The sequence below is a fragment of the Cyrtonyx montezumae genome, unplaced genomic scaffold (genome assembly GCF_038088225.1).
Source record: "Cyrtonyx montezumae isolate F1298 unplaced genomic scaffold, pur_monq_1.0 scaffold_26, whole genome shotgun sequence".
In the NCBI taxonomy this organism is placed as follows: domain Eukaryota; kingdom Metazoa; phylum Chordata; class Aves; order Galliformes; family Odontophoridae; genus Cyrtonyx; species Cyrtonyx montezumae.
The window spans coordinates 1642438-1664457 of record NW_027072003.1 but is presented as its reverse complement, the minus strand read 5'-3'; the positions used below and the strand labels follow the sequence as shown (position 1 = coordinate 1664457).

The following is a 22020-nucleotide window of genomic DNA, read 5'->3' as shown; positions in this document are numbered from 1 at the left end:
CCCTTCCCTTCCCTTCCCTTCCCTTCCCTTCCCTTCCCTTCTCTGCCCTGCCCTTCTCTGCCCTGCCCTTCCCTGCCCTGCCCTGCCATTTTTCCTCTTTTCCCCCTTTTTTCCCCCCCTTCCCCCTTCTTCTTTCAACCTAACCTCTAGGATGACCTGAGACCTCCATCTCATCACACTCAGTCCCTCTGTCCACCCTCAACCTCAGCAGCTTTGCTATTTCTTTCCTCCCCTCTTGCTTTGCAGCCCCCCAACCACTTCTGTTGCTCTCTCTGGGCTCTTTCCAGGCACTTGACATCTTTCAGCCTCATGAAGATTCATTTTGCTGCCTGGCCTGCAGGTACAGTGGGAAGAATGGGGCTGCTGCTGCTGTATTTTAAGCCTCCTGGTTTGAAAGCTGTGAAAGCAGAACTGAGGATTTAATGGCACGTTAAATATATGGCTGATTGTTAGGTCCAATTCTGATTTCAAGGCAAATATGGCCCTGGGAATTAAGGATGAAGATGATTTTCACTACGAGGTAAATAAAAATTAACTGATGTTGGTATAAATATACCTGTGTATTAGAAGCAGGAACACATCTTTGAAATACGCTCAATTAGAGAAGTGAGAAACGTTTGGTGTTTTGTTTTTTATTATTAAAACCTTCATAAACATGGCAAAATTTCAATGCCTTATGAACAATAAAACCACCCCCAGATCCAGTGCTGCCTCTGCAGCTTTATGGCTGCTGAGCACTCCTCACCTGTCATAAAAGCACAGCCACAAGTCACAGCAAGTGGCCGGGACCTGTGTCCGTGGAGTGGTGGCGTGGAGCGATGACCACAGGGCTGGTGGCTGATCCCATCGGGTCATTCCCCCTTTGATTTTGGGAATGTTGGTTCTTGACGGTGATGGAGAGAGACCTGCCTCAGGTTTAGGTAGTGAGGTGGGAGATGGGTCCCCCAAACACGGCCCTGGTGGTTCGGCTCGAGGCTCAGGGGGTGTTGATGGAAGTGCTCAGTCCCTTCCAGAAAAAATCCCTAACATGAGGCAGGAGAGAAGGAGAGAAAAAGAAAAGACCCTGCTCCAGTCAAGGGTCACTTCTAATGGTCACAAAACGTTTTGCAAACACAAAACAACCAATAACTGAAATGTGGAGATAATTAAGGATGTAATCGGGGATAATTAAGGATGTAATCGTACACGGGCAAGTGCTTAATTAAGCTTTCCCACTTTAAACCTGACAGGATCCACGTGTGAGAGGCGGCCGCCCATCTGCAGGGCCATCTGCAGTGCTGGCGGGGTGGGTGAGGGAGTAGGCACCGAGCCTGGGGAGGAGGACAACCCAGCACGTGTCCTGCACTGGGTTTGGGGGTGGGCAGACTGAGGAGAGGAGCTCGGGAAAGTGTGGAGCCATTCCCACAGGGGATGGATGAGGCCAAGGAACTGCATCCTTCATGGGAGCTGGGTGGTGAGAACAAGCAGAGAGCAAATGCTGCTGAGCAAAAGAAAGTGGGAGGGGGACACCAAACCCAAGCCCCTTCTTTTGCATATTCAAATGAAGTCGTAATGCTGCTAGGAATGTGATTCAGCATGCGAACATGTTGTTTGTATTGATTTATCCTCACAGCCCTCAAGACTTCTTGAAAATAATAAGCGTTGACGCTGCCAAAGCTGGAGCTCAGTGTTGATATTGCATAATGAAAATTGCACTCGTTGGCTCTGCTTCACGAACGTGGTGCACTGAAGCAAGCACCTCTGCAGCGTGCACCCTGCACAGTGCCTCCAAGCCACACTGCAGCCAGCAGGGAGCATGGCTGTGGCTCAGGGTGCCTGGAAACCCCAACACATGTCCGTGCTGCCCCAGCCCTGCTCAGTGCAGGATCCAGCCGTGGCTGTGCCAGGCACTGCTGCATTTTCTCTCCCATGCAGTAGTTGTATTTAACTCTTTTTCTTATTCTTAATGAGGCCTATAACACAAGAGGACACTTTTATAGGTCTAGGAACCTTTATTATGTCCAAGCCCAGGGCCAGGTTACATGGCTCCATACTCTCCCCACTTGGGTGATTTCTGTTGGAAGTGGCTCCCCAGGGATGGCCCCTCTGCCCCTCAGGATGGAGAGGGGCCGAGCTGCTTTCTCCAGCACAGAGGATGCCCTCCACTGAGCTGCTCAGTTACTTTTCAATAAATCCCCATCCATCAGCAGGGCAGACAGTGGTTTTCCAGCCTAGGGGTATCAGCTTCTTCCATCACAGCTGTTAGCAATAGCTCTCTTGCCACACCTCAGTCCCTGTGTCCCCATGCTTGAGAATTGTGGCAGAGTGCCCAGGAATGATGCCAGGCACAAAGAGCCAACCTGGGTACTGAACGGACAGAGCATCACAAGTCGCCTTGCTGCACATGGAGAAGTCGATGGGATCCAGGGAACAATTTGATCAGGTGTCCAACGAGGCAAGCAGAAAGGTGACAGGCTGAGGCTGCACCAGGGACATGCTCAGAGAGGCAGAGCTGCTCATAATGGAGCCAGCACAGCCCAAATCCTGGGAATAGGCATCTTGAGCATTGGTTAGCGATGGTGGGAAGACATGCCTCCAAAGGAAATGCAGCATGAAACTTCCCATGGTGGTGGGAAACAGAACAGAAAAGGGAATGAGATCCATCTGGGGACATGTGCATCCTCCTTCCCTTTAATAAAGGGCTGCTTGGGCCATGGGGAGGCTCTGCAGGAGCCCTGTGGATGGTGGGATGCATTTTGGACTTTGGCAGAGCCCGTTTGGTACCTGTGCAGGAGACCTCTGCACTGGAGATGGGCACTTTTCCCTTCTGATGAGCAACAGCGATGGGGAGCACTCTCAGCTTAAAAACCACCTTCAAAATCTGCGAACTCAGCACTGGGTCAGGCCATCAGGTTGCCCCAAAACTTCAAGGTTTTGGGGTGTTTCATTTCTGAGCCGAGCTCTGCTATAGAAGAGTTGTCTTTAATCACACACTCCACTCGGAGCATCCCAGCACACCACGCTGTCGGCAGAACCATCGCTCATCTCGCCCAGGTTCGCTGCGTCCCCCTCTTACGCTGCCTCTTATCTCCTTGTTTATTGCTGTAAATTATTGAAGCCTCAGAAAGGCTGACTCAGCAACAGAGGCTGGAGGAAATTTTTACCCATCTATCAAAGTGACGAGTCCCACTCCTGTCCGTGCTCAGCACGAGCTGTGTCACCTTGCTGCACACTCACCTTCGGGCTGGCACTGATGGTGGCACACATGCCTGGTGCCTGCCCCACCTGCTCAAAACAGAGTGTGGGCACGGCAGAGGGCTGGCAGCAGGTGCCAGATCCCAGGGTGCTGGTGAACCTAATGAGGTTCAACACAGCAAAGTGCAAGGCTTTGCACTTGGGCCGGAGGAATCCCAGGCATCTACACAGACTGGAAGGAGCGGTCCTTGAGAGCAGCCCTGTAGAGAAAGACCTGGGGGTCCTGATGGATGAAAAACTTAACATGAGCCAGCAGTGTGTTCTTGCAGCTCAGAAATCAAGTGATATCTTGGGCTCCATCAGGAGAGGGGTGGCCAGCAGGGACAGGGAAGTGGCTGTCCCTCTCTACTCTGCTCTTCTGAGGCCCCATCTGTAGTACTGCATCCAGGTCTGGAGCCCTCGGTACAAGAGAGACAAGGAGCTGTTGGAGAGGGTCCAGAGGAGAACCACGAAGATGATCAGGGTGCTGGGATCAGGGTGCTGGAGCACCTCCCCTACAAAGGCAGGCTGAGGGAGCTGGGCTTGTTCAGCATGGAGAAAAGAAGTCTGCAGGGTGACCTCTTTGCAGCCTTTCAGTATCTAAAAGGAGCCTATGAACAGGAAGGGAGCCAACTCTTGGAAAGGGTAGATAGCAGCAGGACAAGGGGAAATGGTTTTAAGTTGGGGGAGGGAAGATTCAGGTTGGATGTCAGGGGGAAGTTCTTTACGATGAGAGTGGTGAGGTGCTGGAACAGGCTGCACAGAGAGGTTGTGGATGCCCCATCCCTGGAGGTGTTCAAGGCCACATTGGATGGGCAATCTGGTCTAGTATGAAATGGGGAGGTTGGTGACCCTGCAGGGGGGGTTGGTGATTCATGATCCTTGAGGTCCTTTCCAACCCGGGACTTCTGTGATTCTGTGCTGTGTAGTATGCTGGGTGTGATGGATCTGGACCAGTGGTGATCCTCTGCTTTGCCAAGGGCCACCAGCAGTGACAGGATGGTGAGCTAGAGTGACTGATAAACGTTGTGTTATCTAAGTGAGCAACCATCCGTCTGCACAGGGAGATCTGCTGGGGCACCCTGCATGATTTGGTTTGGAGCTGCCCAGCGCTCGGGGACACTCATGGCCTGGGGAGATGGGGCTTGTCCCCAGTCCTGTGGTGCCACTCTGTCACCCATCCCAGTGGCCTTCCTGTCCCCATGGTGGAAGTGCCATGGTGGCTGAGCAACCAGGGAGGGGAAAGCTTTGTTCGTGTGTTTATCCCCATTAATTTATCGAAGTGGCACAGGGACCTGCTAATGAAGTCTTGAAGATGGATTATGGCTGGGTTGTGTTACATGGGGCTCGTAGGATAGTTAATTACCCTGGGAAGCTAGAATGCAATGAATACTTCATAAAGCCAAAGCCAACAGTGAATTATTCATTATCCATTTATCAGGGGTGGCTATGATAAACCCTCTGGGGCCAGGGGCTGCATGTGGACTCTCCTTCCTGGCTCTCAGCAGACACAGACACCAAATTTCTTCCTGGCTAAGATCCATCCCAATCTCTGAGTCATGCTGATGGAGTGAGCCCCGGGGGAAAGGAGCCTCGAGATGGAAAACTCATCAGACCGTGGGCAGAACGAAGGACTGGACCACTGTTAAATACTGCTGCAGTGCGTGGCTCGATGGTTATGGAGCAGCGACAGGGCTGTCACGTCCTGGCTGCCACAAGAAATAGGCTTTGCTGCCATCTACCTCTGCTGGGCTCCCCCGCAGCTGGCTCAGCTCCGTGGGGATGCTCTGCCCCACAGCTCCTCGGAGCCCCAGCACCTCCTGACTGCGGACTGAAGTCTGGATGGAGTCTTGCAATGGCAGCACTTGGGATTTTTGGTTCTCCCCTCTGTCTCCGTCAGTCTGCTCTGCTTTGGTCACCTGGTGCTGGCTCTTGCACCATGATTTTCAGGTAGCAGAACCCCAAAGGTTGCCTGATTTCCTTCTGCTCAGAGGGTTGATGCATCCTAACCTCTGTGCCTCTTGGGGGCTAACCGTCCCCTAGGCATCCTCCTTCAGCCATCATCTGTCACCAAAACAGACGTTGTTCCAGCAGGGAACTACAGGCCTTTCCCTCTGTTCTCCCCATTTCACTGTTTTTTGGATGGCCCTCACTGCACATGTGCCAGAGCACACCTGGGTGCAGATTTCTCCTCTACCTTCAGCTAAACCTGCTCCCAGCTCTCAATCCTGCCTATGTCACGGGTGGAAGACCTTTAAGGTCCCTTCCAACCCAAACCGTTCTCCGATCCCTGCTGGGTGGCGATGCAGCAGCAGTGGGATGGCCCAGTCCTTTCCCCCCCAATAGCTCTGCCATCCTGCTGCCCCTGTCCTACTGCTGTTTTGCAGCCAAGAGACGATGGCAACACCGAGTTCAGGCTGCCTCCTCCCCACCTCATCCTCTCAATTTGCAGTTCCGTGTTATCCCCTGAAATCCGTGCTCCCACCGATGTTCTCTGCACCCTAAGGAATATTTAACCACCTGTTAAATTATTTATCCCTCCGAGGTTCTGTGCACTCGGGGCGGCTCGCAGGCCTCCTGGAGAATTAACGAGAGCCATAAATCAAAGAGACGTTTGAGAAATTTCCCATTGCTCGTGCTGATGGCAGCCTGGCCCCTGAAATGCCACTCGCAGGTTGGGAGCCGGGCGCTGCCACTTGCTGCTATTACTTGTTTAGGAGCTTGTTAAATTTAGAAGTTAAATACACTCCAGGAAATGGATGTGATCCACCAAGGGCTGGAACTGGGTGGCTGCCACCTCCTGACGCTGCTGCTCGCAGTGGGGGGTTTCAGGCTTTGCAAAGCACTGACACTGATGCAGTCTGAGGGTGACAGCAGCTGAGAGCAGCTCATGGGTGGCTGTGCAGTGGGACAAGGGGACAGCGGTGCTTCTGGCTGTGATGTGCTTGGCTCTGAGCAGATCTGGGGTCGGTGCTTACTCCTGCAGCTCCCAAACCATGGCTGTGACCAGAGGTGATGGTGAGATCTCCTGCTCCTTTCCCAGTACATGGGTGAAGGAGAGCAAAGAGAAGGGGATGGTGCTCTCCTGGAGTGCCTCAAAAGAGGATTTATCCTATGCTGAACAGACCAGCATTAAAGCAGCAATCTTGCTTCAGAGGGGACTTGAAGCACCACTGCCTCCTTGCACTTTTCATCTGCATTAGGGTGGCACAAGGAGCAGTGGCAGGAATGAGGATGTGTATTGATCTCCGAGGCCACAGTCAGCCCCGAGCAGTGCTTTGCTAAAATCCCTCCTGCAGCCCATGGGCAGCAGTGGCAGCAGCTTTGCCTGGTGCTTGCTGCTCCAACCATGTTCCCTACAGACCAGCAGGGACAGGGGTGGAGTGAGGTGAGCTCTCTGCCCTGCTGCAATGCTCAAGCCTGAGATCGGAGCAGCTCTAGCTCTCCTGTCCTTTTGCCCAGCAGAGAGGGATCCGTGGGAGCTCGGGGCAGCTCAGCATGGAAGGAGGTCATTGGATTACAGCATGACAAAGCCCTGTGCTCTGCACAACACAATGGAGCTGGACACGACTGCTCCAACACAGATCCAGCTCAGCATTTGTAGCCCCTATCCCAGTAATGCCTCTCCTTTGGGTCCCCAGGTTTCTCCCCATGCTGGAAACCTTCTGCAGGGGTGGCAGAGGATTCCATCTTTCCCAGGGCACTGTGATTTTCCACTGTCAGCCCTTTTCCAGCAGGAGCCACCCATACCATGTCTTCTCCTGAGCGGAGAGGCAGCACCAGAAGTCTGCTGCTCGCCGCTGACCAAAGAGTAAATCACTCCAGAGAGGGATTTCCCACTGCAGTCCAAACTTTCTCCTCCCACTGCAACATCTTGCTTAGGCTACACATGGTTTGACTCCCTCCTTTAGCTCTCGAGCCCACCTCAGGTGCGTGGGGTGCATGGGACAAACCCTACAGCAACAGGGCACCCTCAGCCCAAGGCAGATTTCTGGAGAGAGGACAAACTCCAGCCCCACTTTTCCCAATGAATGGAGTCGCTGGGCTCCCCACGCTGCAGACACCCAAGGGAGGGGTTTCCTCCTGCCCTGAGCCCCTTGCACCCTGCCTGCTTCCTCCCACTCCTTCCCCATAGAAATACTAGTTTCAGTGCATCACGTCTGCCTGGCGGGCAGCGAGCCCACAGCAGCCAGCAGAGAGCTGGGGAAAGCACGAGGTAATAGAGGTATTTATTAAAGGAGGGAGGAAATTTATATGCCATTTCTGCTTCTTCAGCTCTCAGTCATTGCCGAGGGGAGAGGAGGAGTGGGCAGCCTGTGCAGGAAATAGCCAGGAGTCTGTTTTCTGCCCATTTGTCAGTCTGATGAACAAGAAAAATATAGGCGGCCTTGATAAAGGGGAAATAAAGAGTCTGGAGGAGGCTGGCGTGTGTCCGCATGGCTGCTGAAAGATGTGAGCAGCCCCAGATCCATGGGGAAGGCACTCTGCAGAGGGGCTGGTGCCATCCATGGGGTTAGGCAGAAGAGTCCAGGGTGTGGATAGGGATGGGGATGGGGATGGAGGTAGGGCTGGCGGTGGGAATGAGGAAGGGGATGAGGATAGGGGGTGGAGATGAAGGTGGGGATTGCGATGGTGAGGGCAGTGGGGATAGGGATGGAGATGGGGAAGGGGAAGGTGATGGGAATGGGGATGGAGATGGGAATGGGGATGGAGATGAGGAAATGGATGGGGATGGGGATTGTGTCAGTGCCTGGAGTTTCACCACGAAGCTGCCATTGCCTCTTGGCAGAGCTAAGCCACACCCCCCCCCCCCCCCCCCCCCAGCCTGTTAGCTTATCTGAAGTGCCTGGCATCTACCAGAGAAAAGCACTAGGGAGTAAAAAAACCACCAAGTATTAAGTGCTAATAATTCCCTGCTTTTATTTGCGGTTATCCACCTACATGAAAGAGGCTGGATTTTTGCTGACACTTTCTTGCTGGCAATTGAATGCTGCCTGAATCATCCATCCAGGCCCATTTGTTCATAAAAGTAAGGAATTGCTGCTCGAATCCTTTCATTGCTGCTAACGTGACACACGCAGCAGCGATGGATCTGGAGAGGTTTTGAGCAGGCAGGGATGCCCATGCAGCAGCAGCGTGGGTTCTCAGGCACCTCCTCTGGGCTCAGCCTCAGGGAGGAGAGGCTGCAGGGCCGTATATGAGCAGGGAGAAATCTGGACCTTACCAAGCTCCACCATCTGCAGCTATTCCAAAAAGATGCGTAAAGCAGTGTGGGAGCAATTTCTCCCCATGGGGACAGGGTCACTGGGAGTGGGGTGGGACCACCCCCACTCCCCCTCAGTGCTCTAAATGGGACAGTGCTGAGGGAAAGAGGGATTTTTATTCCTGCTGCCCCCAGAGCTGCTGGTTCATCTGGACAAGGAGATGCCTTCCTCTGGCAGAGACAAATGGATGAGGCTGTACCCTCCAACATCCCAGCTGCTGCTTCTGCACTCCAGTGAGATAAATCCATCCTGGGAGGAGCCCGAGTCAGCCTGGTCTGAAGGGTCAGGATGGGACCAGGATGGGTCCTGCTCTCACACCCCGCAGCCTCATGTCTGTCGTCACCACTACAGGAACCTCCCTCAGCTGCGAGGATGCCTCCAAATTAGAGATGTTATTAACTACAAGCTGCTTTTCCCCTGGCTGCTGCTTGCACAAACGATAACTGATTTCAAATGAATTGAGCCAATTACTGCAGTTTTCCTAAAACAGATGATGGCAATACTCTGGTAAGGAGGAGCAATCCCAGCTGCAGCACAGATAAGAGTTAAGACGTTGACATGCCCTTTGGGCCTGAATTTCCAGCTGTCTCAGTTTCCTGGTCTACGTCTGGCCACTTTTCTCAAACACACGTGGATTCAGGCAGCAGCAACCAGGGGCTGAGCCACCGCAGGCTGCAGAAGGTATCTGCTCTGCAAGCAATTCTTTGCTGTGAATGAGAGAGATTGCAACTATCCTTGCTGTTTGCAGGCAAGCAGTGCCTGAAAATATCGATGCATTTATGGAAAAGGAGAAAGAAATAACTTCTGAGTGATTTTTTGGGGGCTTGGGGCTGTCACTACCCTGAGACATATGTGTGGGGGTAGCTCCTGATCCAGCTGTTTAACCAAGTGCTGATTTCATAGCTATGCCAACCCAGCATGCTGGTTTCAGATATGATCTACACACGAGCTTCATCAAATTTTAAAGGACAAAAAATCTGTCACTGGATGCCTTGTCCTTGCAATGTAAGGCACTTTAGTGAAAAGGAAACGTAATGAAGATGAATTAAGCTGAACTGTGTGAAAATGAGTTAAGAAATCTTGGTATCAGCTTCCCATTTTTCTGCCTTCCCAAATCCTCATGAATACTGATGTACTGATGCCACCAAACCACAGCCCCAGCATGAGGAAGGTCAAGGTGTCCCCATTCATATGAGATGGGGCCAGGTCCATCCTGCACTGCTGCTCTACCCCACACTGGGAGCTGCTCCCAGTTCTGTGGGCCCTTTGCTGGGCTTTCTGACCCCAGGATAGTCCCCACCTGTGCAACCCATGCACAACCTCTGGAATTCGGACTGGGTGAGCTGCTGCACCATCAGTTAACTCCCTCGGGGCAATGAACACAAGTGTCCCATTTTGTCATGCTGCCATCTAAGCAATAAAAATACATACACATATATGCACATCTGAACCAATCTGAAATGGGGTCAGGAGTCTGGGCTCCTGCTGCTTCTCCTTATAATCTATTAAGTGTTACATCTTCCGATTGCTTTTGTCAGCTCTCTAAATTTAATAACTGAACTAACCATCTTCTCCTATTGTTCGCATAGAAATAAGTGCTGGATCGATAAAGAACATCTTTAAAAGCCCCTGGATCTGATAAACGAGGGGAGCGTGGCTGCGGGAAAATTATGACTTCACACCTCCAATGGTGTTTAAAACAAAGTGCAGGGAAGGAAAAATGGAAACCTGCCCTCAGAGGGAAGCATTCAGCAACTGAGAGACTGGATCCACAGGGCTGTAGGGGAGGCCTTGCTGCCTGGGGGCAGGCTGCATGCTTGCTGTGCGCTGAGAGCCAAACTGGCATGCCCTGGGGAAAGCAGAGATGCAGGTTGGATGCTCAGAGTGTTTGCAGGGTTTTGCTGAAGGGGAGGAGAGCAGTGTGCTGGGTGCATCAAGGAGGTACAGCTGTTCCTAAGGAGAACTCCCACTGCAAAGTGTCCCTGGGGCTGCAGGGATGGGCCTGATGCTCGTGACCTCTGCCTGCTTTGCAGTGTTTGACAACAAAACAAGACAACAAAATGAAAACCCAACTTTTTGCAAAGCTTTTGCCCATCTGGCAAAACAGCTGGCGAAGGCATTGCCGCAAACATCTGCTGCTGCCCAGCCAGCTGCAGCACCACGAGCAGAGCAGTGTGCTCCATTCCCTCCTTTTCTGCACAACCTCAGCTCACCACCGTGGTGTTCCTGTCCCATGGGCTGCTCTCCCCCTCCAGTTCCCATCCTATCACTGCAAGATGCAACAGTCACTGGTAACTGCAATATTTTATACAAAGCAAGACATGAGAGCACAGGGTTATCAGCTGTGGGAGCACAGGTGAAGGCAATGCACCCGTATGACCAGAAGGGGTGGAGTCTGATTCCACCTCTCCCAGACCCCATTTAAGGGCTGACACCACTGGGACACAGGTGAGCATTTCAACTGTTTTCAATTATTCCCTTCTGCTGTGATGATCTTTCTAGTTGTACATCGTGAATACCATGCTACTTTGAACTGCTTATTCCGTTAACTGTACATCTGTTAACTATATGGGGACGTTGTCCCAGACATGTTGCTTTCAGAAGCCCACAGGTAGGATGGCACCAAGTGGCTTTCCTTTGGACACCACGTGTAAAACAGCTGCTGTGCTTCCACTCTCTTCTCCCTCACCTCAAAGAAGGATATGGCACTAGTGGTGCAAGGAAGGAGGCTCCTGATGCCCAGGAGGGGAGGAATGAGCCACTCAGCACAGCCATCAGTGCTGACACCCACTCCTGTGGTGCCCCAGCTCTGGGTCCTCGCTAGAAGCCCTGAATTCAGGCTGATGCAGGCAGGGTCCTGCTGGCTGCAGGGGGAGCTGGAGTTGGGGGGCAGCATTCTTTGCCCCTCCCCAGAGCATATCTGTGCTCAGAGCTTCTATTCCTGTATCCCTGCACTTGGGTTGCCCATGGGTTTTGGTTGCTGGGGATGAAAGGAGTAGGAAAAATGCGTGGAAGGGGGCATATGTGTGCTGAAAGGAGGGGGTGGATGTGGGCAGTGGGTGCCGTTGGGATCACCCGTGGTTACAGATTCCCTGACACAGGGAACACTCTCTTCCTGACTCTGCCAGTTCCTTAACACTGCTAGCTCAGAGGGCCCCTCTTCAGAAAGAGCTCTGATGAATCTTTATTTGAAGGCTATGTGGGGGATGCTTAAACACGAAAGGGAAAAGAATAATGGCTGGTGCTGGGCTGGACAGAGAGCACCTCTGCCCCCAGCTGTGATGCAGCTGCCCTCTGCCCTCCCCATGTCTCTTATTGCCTCTCACCCTTTTGGTGCTCCAGCCAGTAAAACCATTACACTTCTGGGGACGGTCACTGGTCTCAGCTCTGTGAGCTGGGCTCAGTACCCCACAGGTCCCCTTTTCCTGCCTTCTGAGAGAGCTCCGGGCTCATCTCCTGCAGCATCACGGTGACCTGTCATCTGGACAGCAGCATCTCATCTGTGCAGCCCAAGAGAAAGGACGAGGACTGAGCATCTTTATTTTTCTCAGTGCTGCTTCTGTTTATTTCTTATTTTTTTAATCCCTACTTCTCAGCTGTAGAAGTCCTTGCGCTGACACGGTGTTATTTATTTATAAAATATGTACAGGAAAGAGCTTGGGGACCGGTGCCACCCACCAAGGCTGGCAGTGCATGTCCAGCTGCAGCCAAGGTGAGAGACGGTTTTGTGCCTCAGAGCTGGGACTAGGAAAGGGCCGAGAACGATAGAGACTTCAAAGGATGTGAGCAAATATTTACAGGTTCCAAGACAAAAATATATATATCTACAGTGTTGTCTTGGGGATACGGGGAGTTGGGCTTGAAGCAGAGCCCTCTCACAGCTCCATTTGTTATATTGATTTATAAAGACCGCGGGTATCGATCGCTGCCGGCGGTGCCGTCAGTGGGATGTGCAGCCCCGCAGGGACGGATCCTCTGGCAGCTGGGATCACTGTGGGCACAGGCTCATGCTGTTGGGGGTTTTGCAGTGATGCTGCCTTCATATGCTTATTTTTTGACACTCCCTTGGACACCAGGGGGAGGGGGATGCTAATAGTGAAGCAGGGAGGAGAATATTCAAGTTTGGACTTTCTCACTGCTTTTACTGTGTGATGTGAGCCACGCAGAGATCTTTGCTGGCACTTGGGGTGGGTAGGGAATATCCCCAAATGCTGAGCAGATCCCAGGAGCTGGGGAAGAGACCTGGCTGGGTTTTGCTTCCTGAAGAGGTGCTATAGAGGATGAAGAACATCAGATAGACATGGTGACCAGTGGGAAGAGCATCTACCCTCCTTGCTTCCCACCTTGCAGCTCTGCATGTGCACGTGGGAGCCTTGGGAAAGGTGTTTGCATACACACCCTGGGTCAGAGAGTCAGTTCTCCCTCGTGGACCAGCAGGTGCTACAAAGGGACTCCCCCCTCTCCCCGTAACAACCCTGGGTTGCTCTTTCCCCTCTTCCCATGCTTTTGTGCCCAGGATGGGTTTATCACGATGTCAGTGTGCAGGGTGTGTAGTGCTCAGGGGATGGGCTGTGGGAGAGCTCAGAGGGCCATGTTGGCACCAGGGGACAACACGGGTGGGGACAAGGGAAGCAGCAGCAGTACATGCACAGCTGCTTTGCCAGGCAGGAGGATGCAGGACAGCAGGAGAGGACTTCAGTGCACAGGGGAGTGACTGAGTGGAATGAGGGTGTGGGGATGTCTTGGTCCTTGAGCTCGGCCGTCACCCAGTTCAAACTGTCCATGGTCTATGCAGGTGAAACTTGGCTGGAGGAGACAGAGGAGACCTCAGTCTTGCTCTGGGATACAGTGGAGGAGACATCTTCATCACCAAAAGGGTTCTTGCCACAGCAGATTGTGGTGATCATGCAATTACGGAACTGGGAAGATAAAAGGAGAATGTTGGCACTCAAGGTTGGTGAGGATGTGCTGGGGGGCTGAGAACTGCCAGCGACCCTGAGCTCTGCTGCTCCCCAGGCCGAGATGCAGCTGGTGGGGATCAAGGTGCCCATGGTGACCCCAGAGCCCAGGGCAGGGGCAAGGCCATGCCCTGGGACATCTCACCTGCTTGTTCATGAGGACGTAGATGATGGGGTTGTAGAGAGAGGAGCTCTTGGAGAAGAAGGCAGGCACTGCCATCAGCGTGGCGGTGAAGTCCGCTCCCTTGTTGGTGAAGATCCAGAATGCCACCACGGCATAGGGTGTCCAGGCCAGCATGAAACCCAGCACCATCAGGATCACCATCCGTGTCACCTCCTTCTCTGCCTTCTGGGTGGTGGCTGACTCCTGCTGCTGCGCGGCTGCCTGAGGGCGGGGGGCAGTGAGGGGCAGCCCCCGGCTTTACTCCCCCATGGCACCACATGCCCATCCCTGCTTGCACTCCCCCCTGTCCCCATCCACCTCTCTGCCCCCTGGCCCCAGGTGTTACCTCTCGGACTTTGCAAATGAGGCGCCCATAGGAGAAAAAGATGACCACGACCGGGATGATGAAGTGGATGACAAACATGTAGAGGACGTAGGACTCGTTGTGGTAGTCAGGGTTGTGGGTGTAATAGTCTGGGCCACAGGAGCACTGCATCCCCTCCGGCATGTACCTGCCAGCAAGAAAGGTGTGGGTCATCACCAGGACCCTGACAATAAAGGGGATCCTCCTGGGGACCAGCTGCCCCAGGGGTGGGGTTTCTCCCAGAATGGCACATGGAGGAACTGCTCCCTGGCTTCTCCTCTGCCCCCTGTTCGTTGCCCCATGCTCCTGTGCTCGCTGGCTTTGCAGCACAGCTCCTGTGCTGCCTCTTGCACCACGCTGACACACTGCGCTTGGGTGTGCAGCATCGTTTTGTTGTGACACTGCTCCCTCCCACGGGCAGCGGGCTATTTATTTCCTTCCTACTTGGCTGAGCACTTGCCTGCCAGGAGCCACCTGCTCGGAGCTCTGCAGATGGAGGGATGCTGAGCAGAGATGGGAGCTGCTGGCTCTTGGGAGCTCAATCCCTGCAGTTGTATTGAGCTCATGTCGTCGTGGCCCTGGCTGAAGGGTGCAGTGCAATTCAGCCAAGGACCTGCCTGGCCAGGGATGCTGACCCAAGGCTGGAAGTCAGAGGGGCTGACTGCCTCTGTCCCATCACAGGGTTGAAGTGGCGGGGTTTTGTTGCTCCAAAGCCACCTCCTGCCCACACCCAGGGAAGTGGCAGGGGCTTGCTATAACCCACAGGGCAGCTCTGTGGCAGAGCATTAATTGGGACTGAAATCACCTCCATCTTATTCATCCCCTGTGCCCTGGGTGATACACTGACTCCTAGCAGAGGATGTTGGTGCCTGCAAGAGGCAGATATGTGTGTGCAAGCATGAGCGAAATTCAGTGCAGCGTTGGGAGCAGGACAGATGGGAAAGCATGGCAGAGCTTATGGGAAAAGTCCTGTGGGGCTCCCAGCAGCACTGCTGGGGCAGTGGCACAAGTCAGGTTGGCTCCTAGGTTCAGCTGTCTAGTGCACTGGGCTGGTCATTCAAATACTCTTCAGGATCTGCATGGAGAGATGGACCCTTCACAGCGTGGTGGGATGAGCAGTGCCTAGGGAAGCCCTTCGTTCCACGGAGGGCTGATACAGCTGGAGATTCTGTGCTCTCATGGGTCTTACACCTGAGCACGCACTTCCCTCTCCCACTCTATTGCCTCTTGGATGAAGCCTGAGAATTTACATAGCCAGGAACACATCTCCTGTCCCACCAAGGTGGTTGTGGACCCCGACTCACCTGGACCAGCCAAAGAGGGGTGGAGCAGCACAGGAGAAGGCCATGACCCAGGTGAAAGCAATGCCCATCATGGCATGGGTGGCAGAGAAGCGGAAGTTTCCCATGGGCTTGCAGACAACGATGTAACGCTCAATGGCCAAGACCACCAGGGACCAGAGGGCAACCTGGCCTGCAGCAGGGAAGGAAAAGGAGAGGGCCTGGTGATGGTGAGAGCTCCTCCAGGCTTGGTCTTCCCTTCATGGGCACAGCAAAGAGCAGAGGAGATAGGGATCAAATGACCAGCATCCTATTCGATAACTGAGAACCTATTGCAAATGTGCAAAAGGTTGGGAGCTGAGCCGAGCATCTGCTCCTCGGTGGGATGCTGGTGATGGGGGAGAGGACCACTGTGGTGTTTTAATCATTTAAAAAATCACCAGGGAGAATTCCACCTGAGTGCAAGGAAGTGTAATTTCCGGTAAAGATACCAGATGTGTCCAAACCTGTTGGTGCCTTTCAATGTGTATTTCATGAGTCTTCCTCCAGCGCTGGATCGGGGGATGGCTGTGTGGGTGGGCATGCATGCACATGTATTTATAAGGGATAATTAAACTTCAGGGGATTGGGAGCATTTAGTCAGTGCTGTAAGCCTGCTAATGCCCCCAGCTGTGATAATCTGCTGATAACTACACCCTGTGCTAGGATTCACTGGAGACCTGCTGCTCAGTGACTGCTTCTCATCAAGCTTTCTTCCCCGTGCTCAGGAGCCTCCTCCTTCTCTTTACTAGCTAGGAAAATTGGAAGTGTAAGTACTGCAGGCTTTCACAACTGGTGCAGACCCAAACAGACTTCTGAGCGCAAGACCAACCCCTCCCTGGTCCTTGGCTTTGATCAGGATGCCTTGCTTTGTTTTGCCTAACAGAATATCTATCTTTTGTTCAGATCAGCATCACTGCAGGAAATACCCCACCTAGGGGGAAAAAATGTTAAGTCCTCTCAGTGGCTGTGAGTTCTCTGCACAAAGATTTGCAGCTGTCAGATAAATTAGAAGGTGTTGTGTGGGCCTGGGTGGCTGTGTGGGTTTAGAGTGCAAAGTGAATTTTTGCTGTTTTGCAAAGGGGCTTTCTGAAGGGTGAAGCGTTAGCTACACTTGTGTCTCTGAGATATGAAATAAAGAAGCTCCCAAGAGAAACCAAATCAAATGCAAGTGGGGCAGAGCTGAGCATCTGTGGCAAAACCTGGAATCCTCCTCCCCCTTTATGCTGCTGTCTGCCTCTTCTGGTAGGGGCTACCTCAGCTTTTTGCCCACAGATGAGCTGTCACCACTCCCCTTGTTTTGCAGTCCTCCTCTTCACACCCATATCCACTCTGTGAGGTCCTTTTCCCACTATGGGATGTCTCTTTCCCCTTGGAATCCTCCCAAATGCTTTACCTTGGAAGAAGGTGGCAAAGATCCATGATGTTGCCTCCAGGACACTGGGTGGCTATCCCCAGCAGGTCTTTGCTAGCTGTGCAGCTTAGGTCCAAGACCCCTGGATTCATGCTGGGCAGCTTGGCCAAACGATCCCAGGTTTAATTCTGCAAACCAGGACGCCCTCCCATTTCTTTGCAATGATCATGCTATAGCGGTGAGATGGGTGTTTCTTGGCAGCAAGATCAAGCTAGCATAAATCATTTTTTCATTCCCATCTTCTAGCCATAGGGAAGAAGTGCCTTGCATGCAGACCTCTGCCCTATGCAGCCAAGGTCATCTCATCAGCCCCACGAGGCTACAGGATTGGGTTTCCGAAGCCTACAGAGAAGCAAAACCACCCTCTGCCCAGCCTGGCCCTCACCCCCCACTCCCACTCTGCAGCCATTACCTCCCAGAGTGGCGAAGAAGCCCTCCACAGCACAGCCAACAGGACCGAAGACGAAATATCCATTCCAGGCTGTGTAGAAGGTGACAGTGAAGCCGAAGCAGGCCATGAAGAGGTCAGCCACCGCCAGGTTGACCAGGATGTAGTTGAGTGGCTGCCGGAGCTTCTTGTGTTTGAAGGTGACCAGGAGGGTGAGGAGGTTGATGGGCAAACCAGTGGAGATGAGGAAGAAGATGTAGCAACACACAAGGCGGTATTTCCAGGGCTCGGCTAGGTAATACTGGGGGTACTCGAAGGGGCTTCGCACCACCCCTGTCTTGTTGGACATAGGCACATAAAAGTTGATACCTTCTGTCCCATTCATCCTGCTGGTATTATGCCAGCTGCTTTTCTTTTAAGAGTACTTTTTTTTTTAATCAAGTGCTCTATGGTAATTAATTTTGCTTCGAACCGAATTACAAAAAAAAAAAAAAAAAAAGGAGGGAAGTCACAACCCAACGATAATAAATAATAAATAAATACCCCCACCAAAAGATCCCTTCCCCAGCTCTGAAATTTAATGAATGACTAAGAACACCAGTAAATCTGGGGGGATGGAGGGGTGGTGCGCTGGCCCTGCGCCGTGTCGGGGGCCGGCGGTGCTGCGTGCCGAGGGAGGTTTTATACCTTTGGACCTCCTCGAGGGAGCGCGGGGGGAGGCTGGATTAGGGGCTAGGCTAAGTTTGTATGACAAGGGCAACGGGATTGAGAGGGGCTGATGGTTTAAGCACCCTCTAAGTAGCCAGTTGGCCCCAAAACCTGCATTAAAGCGTATTAATTGGCAGTAAGTGTTTAACGTTGTTTAAGGAGTTGTGGGGAGGAAGGGAAGGGCTTGGGGAGCCCTTTGGAAGAGAGGCAAAGGTAGGAGGAGAGGTGGTGGGTTGGGGAGCAGGTCCTTTGGGTGACTGATGGAAGAAATGGGTCTGTGCTTGAGTCCATGTTACATCACAGCCATTGGGGCATCCCTGGGTGGCTGAAGAACTCCACAGGGGTATTTGGGGCCTGAGGGGTACCCATCTCTGCTTCACTGCCCTTGGACAAGTTGTTGGGGGAACAGCAGAACCATGCTGTGCTTCAGGTGCCTGGTTCAATGTGAGCACCATGTGGTTTGGGTACATCTCCATCACAGCTCGGCTCTGCCTATGTGGGTAAGGGCCACCTACATGTACAGCACTGTGCAAAGGCAGGAAGGGAAGCTGCTGCCAGCCCCAAGGCTGCCACCTTGGTTAACAGAGCATCTTGGGGGGCAGCTTGGCTGTGTTGTGCCCTGATCATGCTAGAGTGCAAAGGGCTGGATTTCCTCTTCTGTCTTCCTCCTGGTGTCCTGAGGAGGTGGTGATGATCGTCTCCCAGCTGTGCTTCCTCCCCTTCCAGGTAGCTGGGCACCTGTCTTGGTTGCAGTTTCACAAGGTTGGCAGTGCTTAGGAAGGGTCTTTGGCCACAATACTAGAAGTAGCCTGGCCAAATACTGCTGTTTGCTGGAGAAGCAGAGTATGAATGCACTGCGGGAAGGAAAAGAGAATGTGGTGATGCTGAAGTCCTGAATTCCTTCCAGAGATGGTGCAGTGAGTACAGCACCAGACTGTAGGCACATTGGGATGGAAATAAACTTCTCCTGGTCTCTTAGCACTCATCTTATAGTGTGAGATTCCCATTCCAGAGCACACAAGATCATGAAACCTTCTCAGCACGGTCATCCCTAGCTCAGAGCACCAGTGCTCCATCCTGCCCAAGCTCTTTTCCATTTCTTCCTTCTGGGTCATGGGTGCTCCTTCTCCATGAGACCTGCCTAAGGCGCCTTAGTGAAGCTCTGCCATTAATCTCTGACATCTGGTGGCGTTAATGGCCCTGATCTGTTAATGCGGTAAGCTGCTCGCCTCCTTCCCACTGCTGCCCTCCACCAAGACAACGTCGATGGAAAAAGTCAACAGCATCTTGATGAAGGAATGAGGGCTGCAAGACTGGAACAGCTTGGAGCTAGAGGGCAGGAGTGGAAGGCCGAGGGATGTGGGTAGGATGGATGATGCCCTAATCGCTGGCCCATTGATCCATCTGCATAGGTCAGAGGAGCAGAACTAGGACATGGCAAGAATAAATGGGTCACAGCAGCCTCAGGTGCCCCGGAACAAGCGATCCTCATGAGACATCTGTGCCTCTCGAGTATCTTCCTGCACATCCCATGAAACCACCAGTCATGAAATTCCCAATCTAGGTCTCTCCTAGACTTTCCATGAGATCTTCCATTGAGGGAAAGAGGTTCATGTGGAGGAGTCCTATGTCTCTACTTCTCAAGGCTTTCACCTATATATTTCATGCCTTTCCTGACTACAGTCAGGATTCTGGATGTGCAAAAGTTGAGCATGTTTTTGCATATAAAAAAGCACATGCAGATGTGTACCTCATTTCCAGAGTGCCACTCCCAACTTCCACGACAGAAGGCAACTCTTCAGATAGAAAATATCACTGACTGTCCTTCTTCAAAAGACTTCACTGTCTGTGCCAGCAGCATATGAAAAATCTGCTTTTTTTTCTCCAAAGCTTGATATAAAAGCACGGTTATCTCACGGGAGAGTTAGTTTTCACCTCCCAATGTTTCTTTGTGAGACTTTCTGCCACATTTTATAGTGCCTCATATTCTTCTAAAGGGTAATATAGTTGTACAAAGAAAGTGGATTTGAGGGAGGAGGAGATAAAATGAAAGTCTATTTTGGATTGTGCACTGATGTTGTGGGAGAGGATCAGTAGGATTGTTATTGATATAATCACCATCATCATCATCATTTATTGATTTCATAATTTTTTGCACAGAACTTTTCCTTTGACCAGGGCAAACCCTCTCCTCTCCACGTTCCAGCTAATACGTGGTACAACTCTGGCTTCATGCCTGGCACACAGCAACCCTTCACATGCAGGATTGCCAACAATGGGACAGAGAGGATTTTCACTTGGACTAGACCTGGGCTTCTCCCACTTTGTGGACCTAAACACGAAGCAAGTAAGCCCAAGCCATCCGTGCCTTGCTGAAGGGTCTGAGTGTGTCTGTCCCTTCTCAGCTGTCTTCAAGGACCCACCTTTCTCCTTTGCAAGCTGAGGTTGGTGTTTCAGCTGATCCCCCAAGGCTGGTGTCGATGTGGATTTAGAGCTCTCTGCAGGTCAGCGGCCGCCGGAGCAGTGCCGAAGGCCTCGAATCAACTCTGCAGAAGAAAATGACACCAGGGAGGTTAGCTGGTTCCTCCAGGACGTGTCCTGAATGCAACCTCACTTCCTTCAGTGTCCCTGTCACAGAAATGGAAAGTGATGGTTTTAATTTGGTGTCTCTTAGCAGGGAAACTTTGCGGGCTGTCTCCCAGAGATCTCTCAATTGCTTTCTGTGCCAACTCTATGACAAAGAAAGCAATAGCAAAATTCAGGCCCTGTTTAATGCAGGAGGAGAGGCTTGTTTCTTTGTGTTTGTCCTTAAGAAAGGGGAGGGTTTTCTTCCCTCTTGCAGGATTTTCTGCTTTGCTAAGCTCTTTGAGATGAAATTCTCTTATTCATTGTTTGTCAGCACATTGCGTGAAGGAGCCCTGAGCTTCTCTAGACTTTCATGTCCTGTGTAAAACAAGAAATGATAATTATAATCAAATAACCAGGCTGATACGGTTGGTTCATCGGGCTTCAGCAACACAGCCATGGGAGGGGGTGGCTGGGAGCCTTCTGCTGTCCCTGTCCTTGTGCAAGGCAGCACGCTGCTTGCTGCTGCTTGGGCAAAAGCAAAGAGGCAATTTGCCCAGGGAAACTTGGAATGAGCTGCAGAGCTCGGAAGAGGGGAATGGGAAAGCAATAGAAGTCAGCTCTGAGGCAAGCATCTGGGCTTAAATTCCATCGATGGACTAATGTACAGGACCTTAAACCTTGCCCACGAGCACCAGGTACAAACTCGGAGTGCAAAATGATGCTGCGTTTTCTTCTGTGTTTTGGATGGTTTTGGATGGTGCACGGCCCTGCATCGCTCCTCTGGAGGGGCTCCTTTCTCCTCGTGGGCAGTTGCCCCTGGAAGACCTCACATCCCCGTATCACATAGCAGCCACGTGTGGCCACTGCACTGAGCTGCTTACGCCAGGCTGTGAGCTCCCTTACCAGGAAAGGGGTTAAAGCGAGATAAAGCCGGAGCGTTATGGAGACCATATGGAGGGGAAGAAAACCCTTTATCCTGTAATTGGATTCGTTCCCAGCAGCTCCTGGTGGAGGTGAGGCTGAGTGGAGCTGACAGGATGTGATGGGTGAGGTGCTGCCAGCTGCCCCGTCCAAAGTAGGATGTGTGCACACAAACTTGGAGATCAACCCGTTCCAGGAGATCAAACAGATTTAAATGTGTGGCGGAGAGAAAGAGGACAGAAATGCATTTGCAATTTGGTTTGGTCAGCCACTCCTTGCCCAGCATGGGTTAACTCAGCAGTGGCTGCTCGCTGCTCCTGCAGGCTGGCATAGCTGCATCTGTCCAGGACAAGGACCTAGTGGTGCAGAGAGGCTCTGTGTCATGTCCTCACTTCTTTCGTCAAAAATTAGAATACACAGAAGTCTGTCTCCTGCATTGCTCTCTACACCAGGAGCTCTGTGCAGAAGGAACCTATCTGCAGGGCTCCATGCAGGTTCCCTCCAGGCTCTCACCATCACAGCCACGCACAGGATGGATGCACCAGAGCCAGAAAATGGCTGGGAAGCAGGGAGAGCTCCACCACAGCCACCCACATCTCATGTGCACAGTGCTGGCAAGTGATTAGAACCCCATCACCTCCCCTGCTTTTCCTCTTGCTGCTGATCCAGGTAACGTCCCTACAAGAACCATAGGATTTCCTGGGAGAGGTGGGAATTCCTTGGGACCTGTCATCCCCCTG

The 22020-nt window shown here is 52.3% G+C and overlaps 2 protein-coding genes across 2 annotated transcripts in view; one reads left to right on the top strand and one right to left on the bottom strand.

Annotated features, from left to right (window-relative positions):
• MLN (motilin) overlaps positions 1 to 22020 on the top strand; it is a 40776-nt gene that overhangs the window by 5863 nt on the left and 12893 nt on the right. The gene's annotated exons all lie outside the window — the stretch shown is intronic.
• On the bottom strand, positions 13265 to 17468 carry LOC136050995 (green-sensitive opsin). The gene is made up of 5 exons (XM_065740190.1): positions 17108 to 17468; positions 15267 to 15435; positions 13945 to 14110; positions 13581 to 13820; positions 13265 to 13396 (listed from the first exon to the last, which is right to left on the bottom strand). The coding sequence occupies exons 1-5, from the start codon at positions 17466 to 17468 to the stop codon at positions 13265 to 13267; spliced, it is 1068 nt and encodes a 355-aa protein (XP_065596262.1).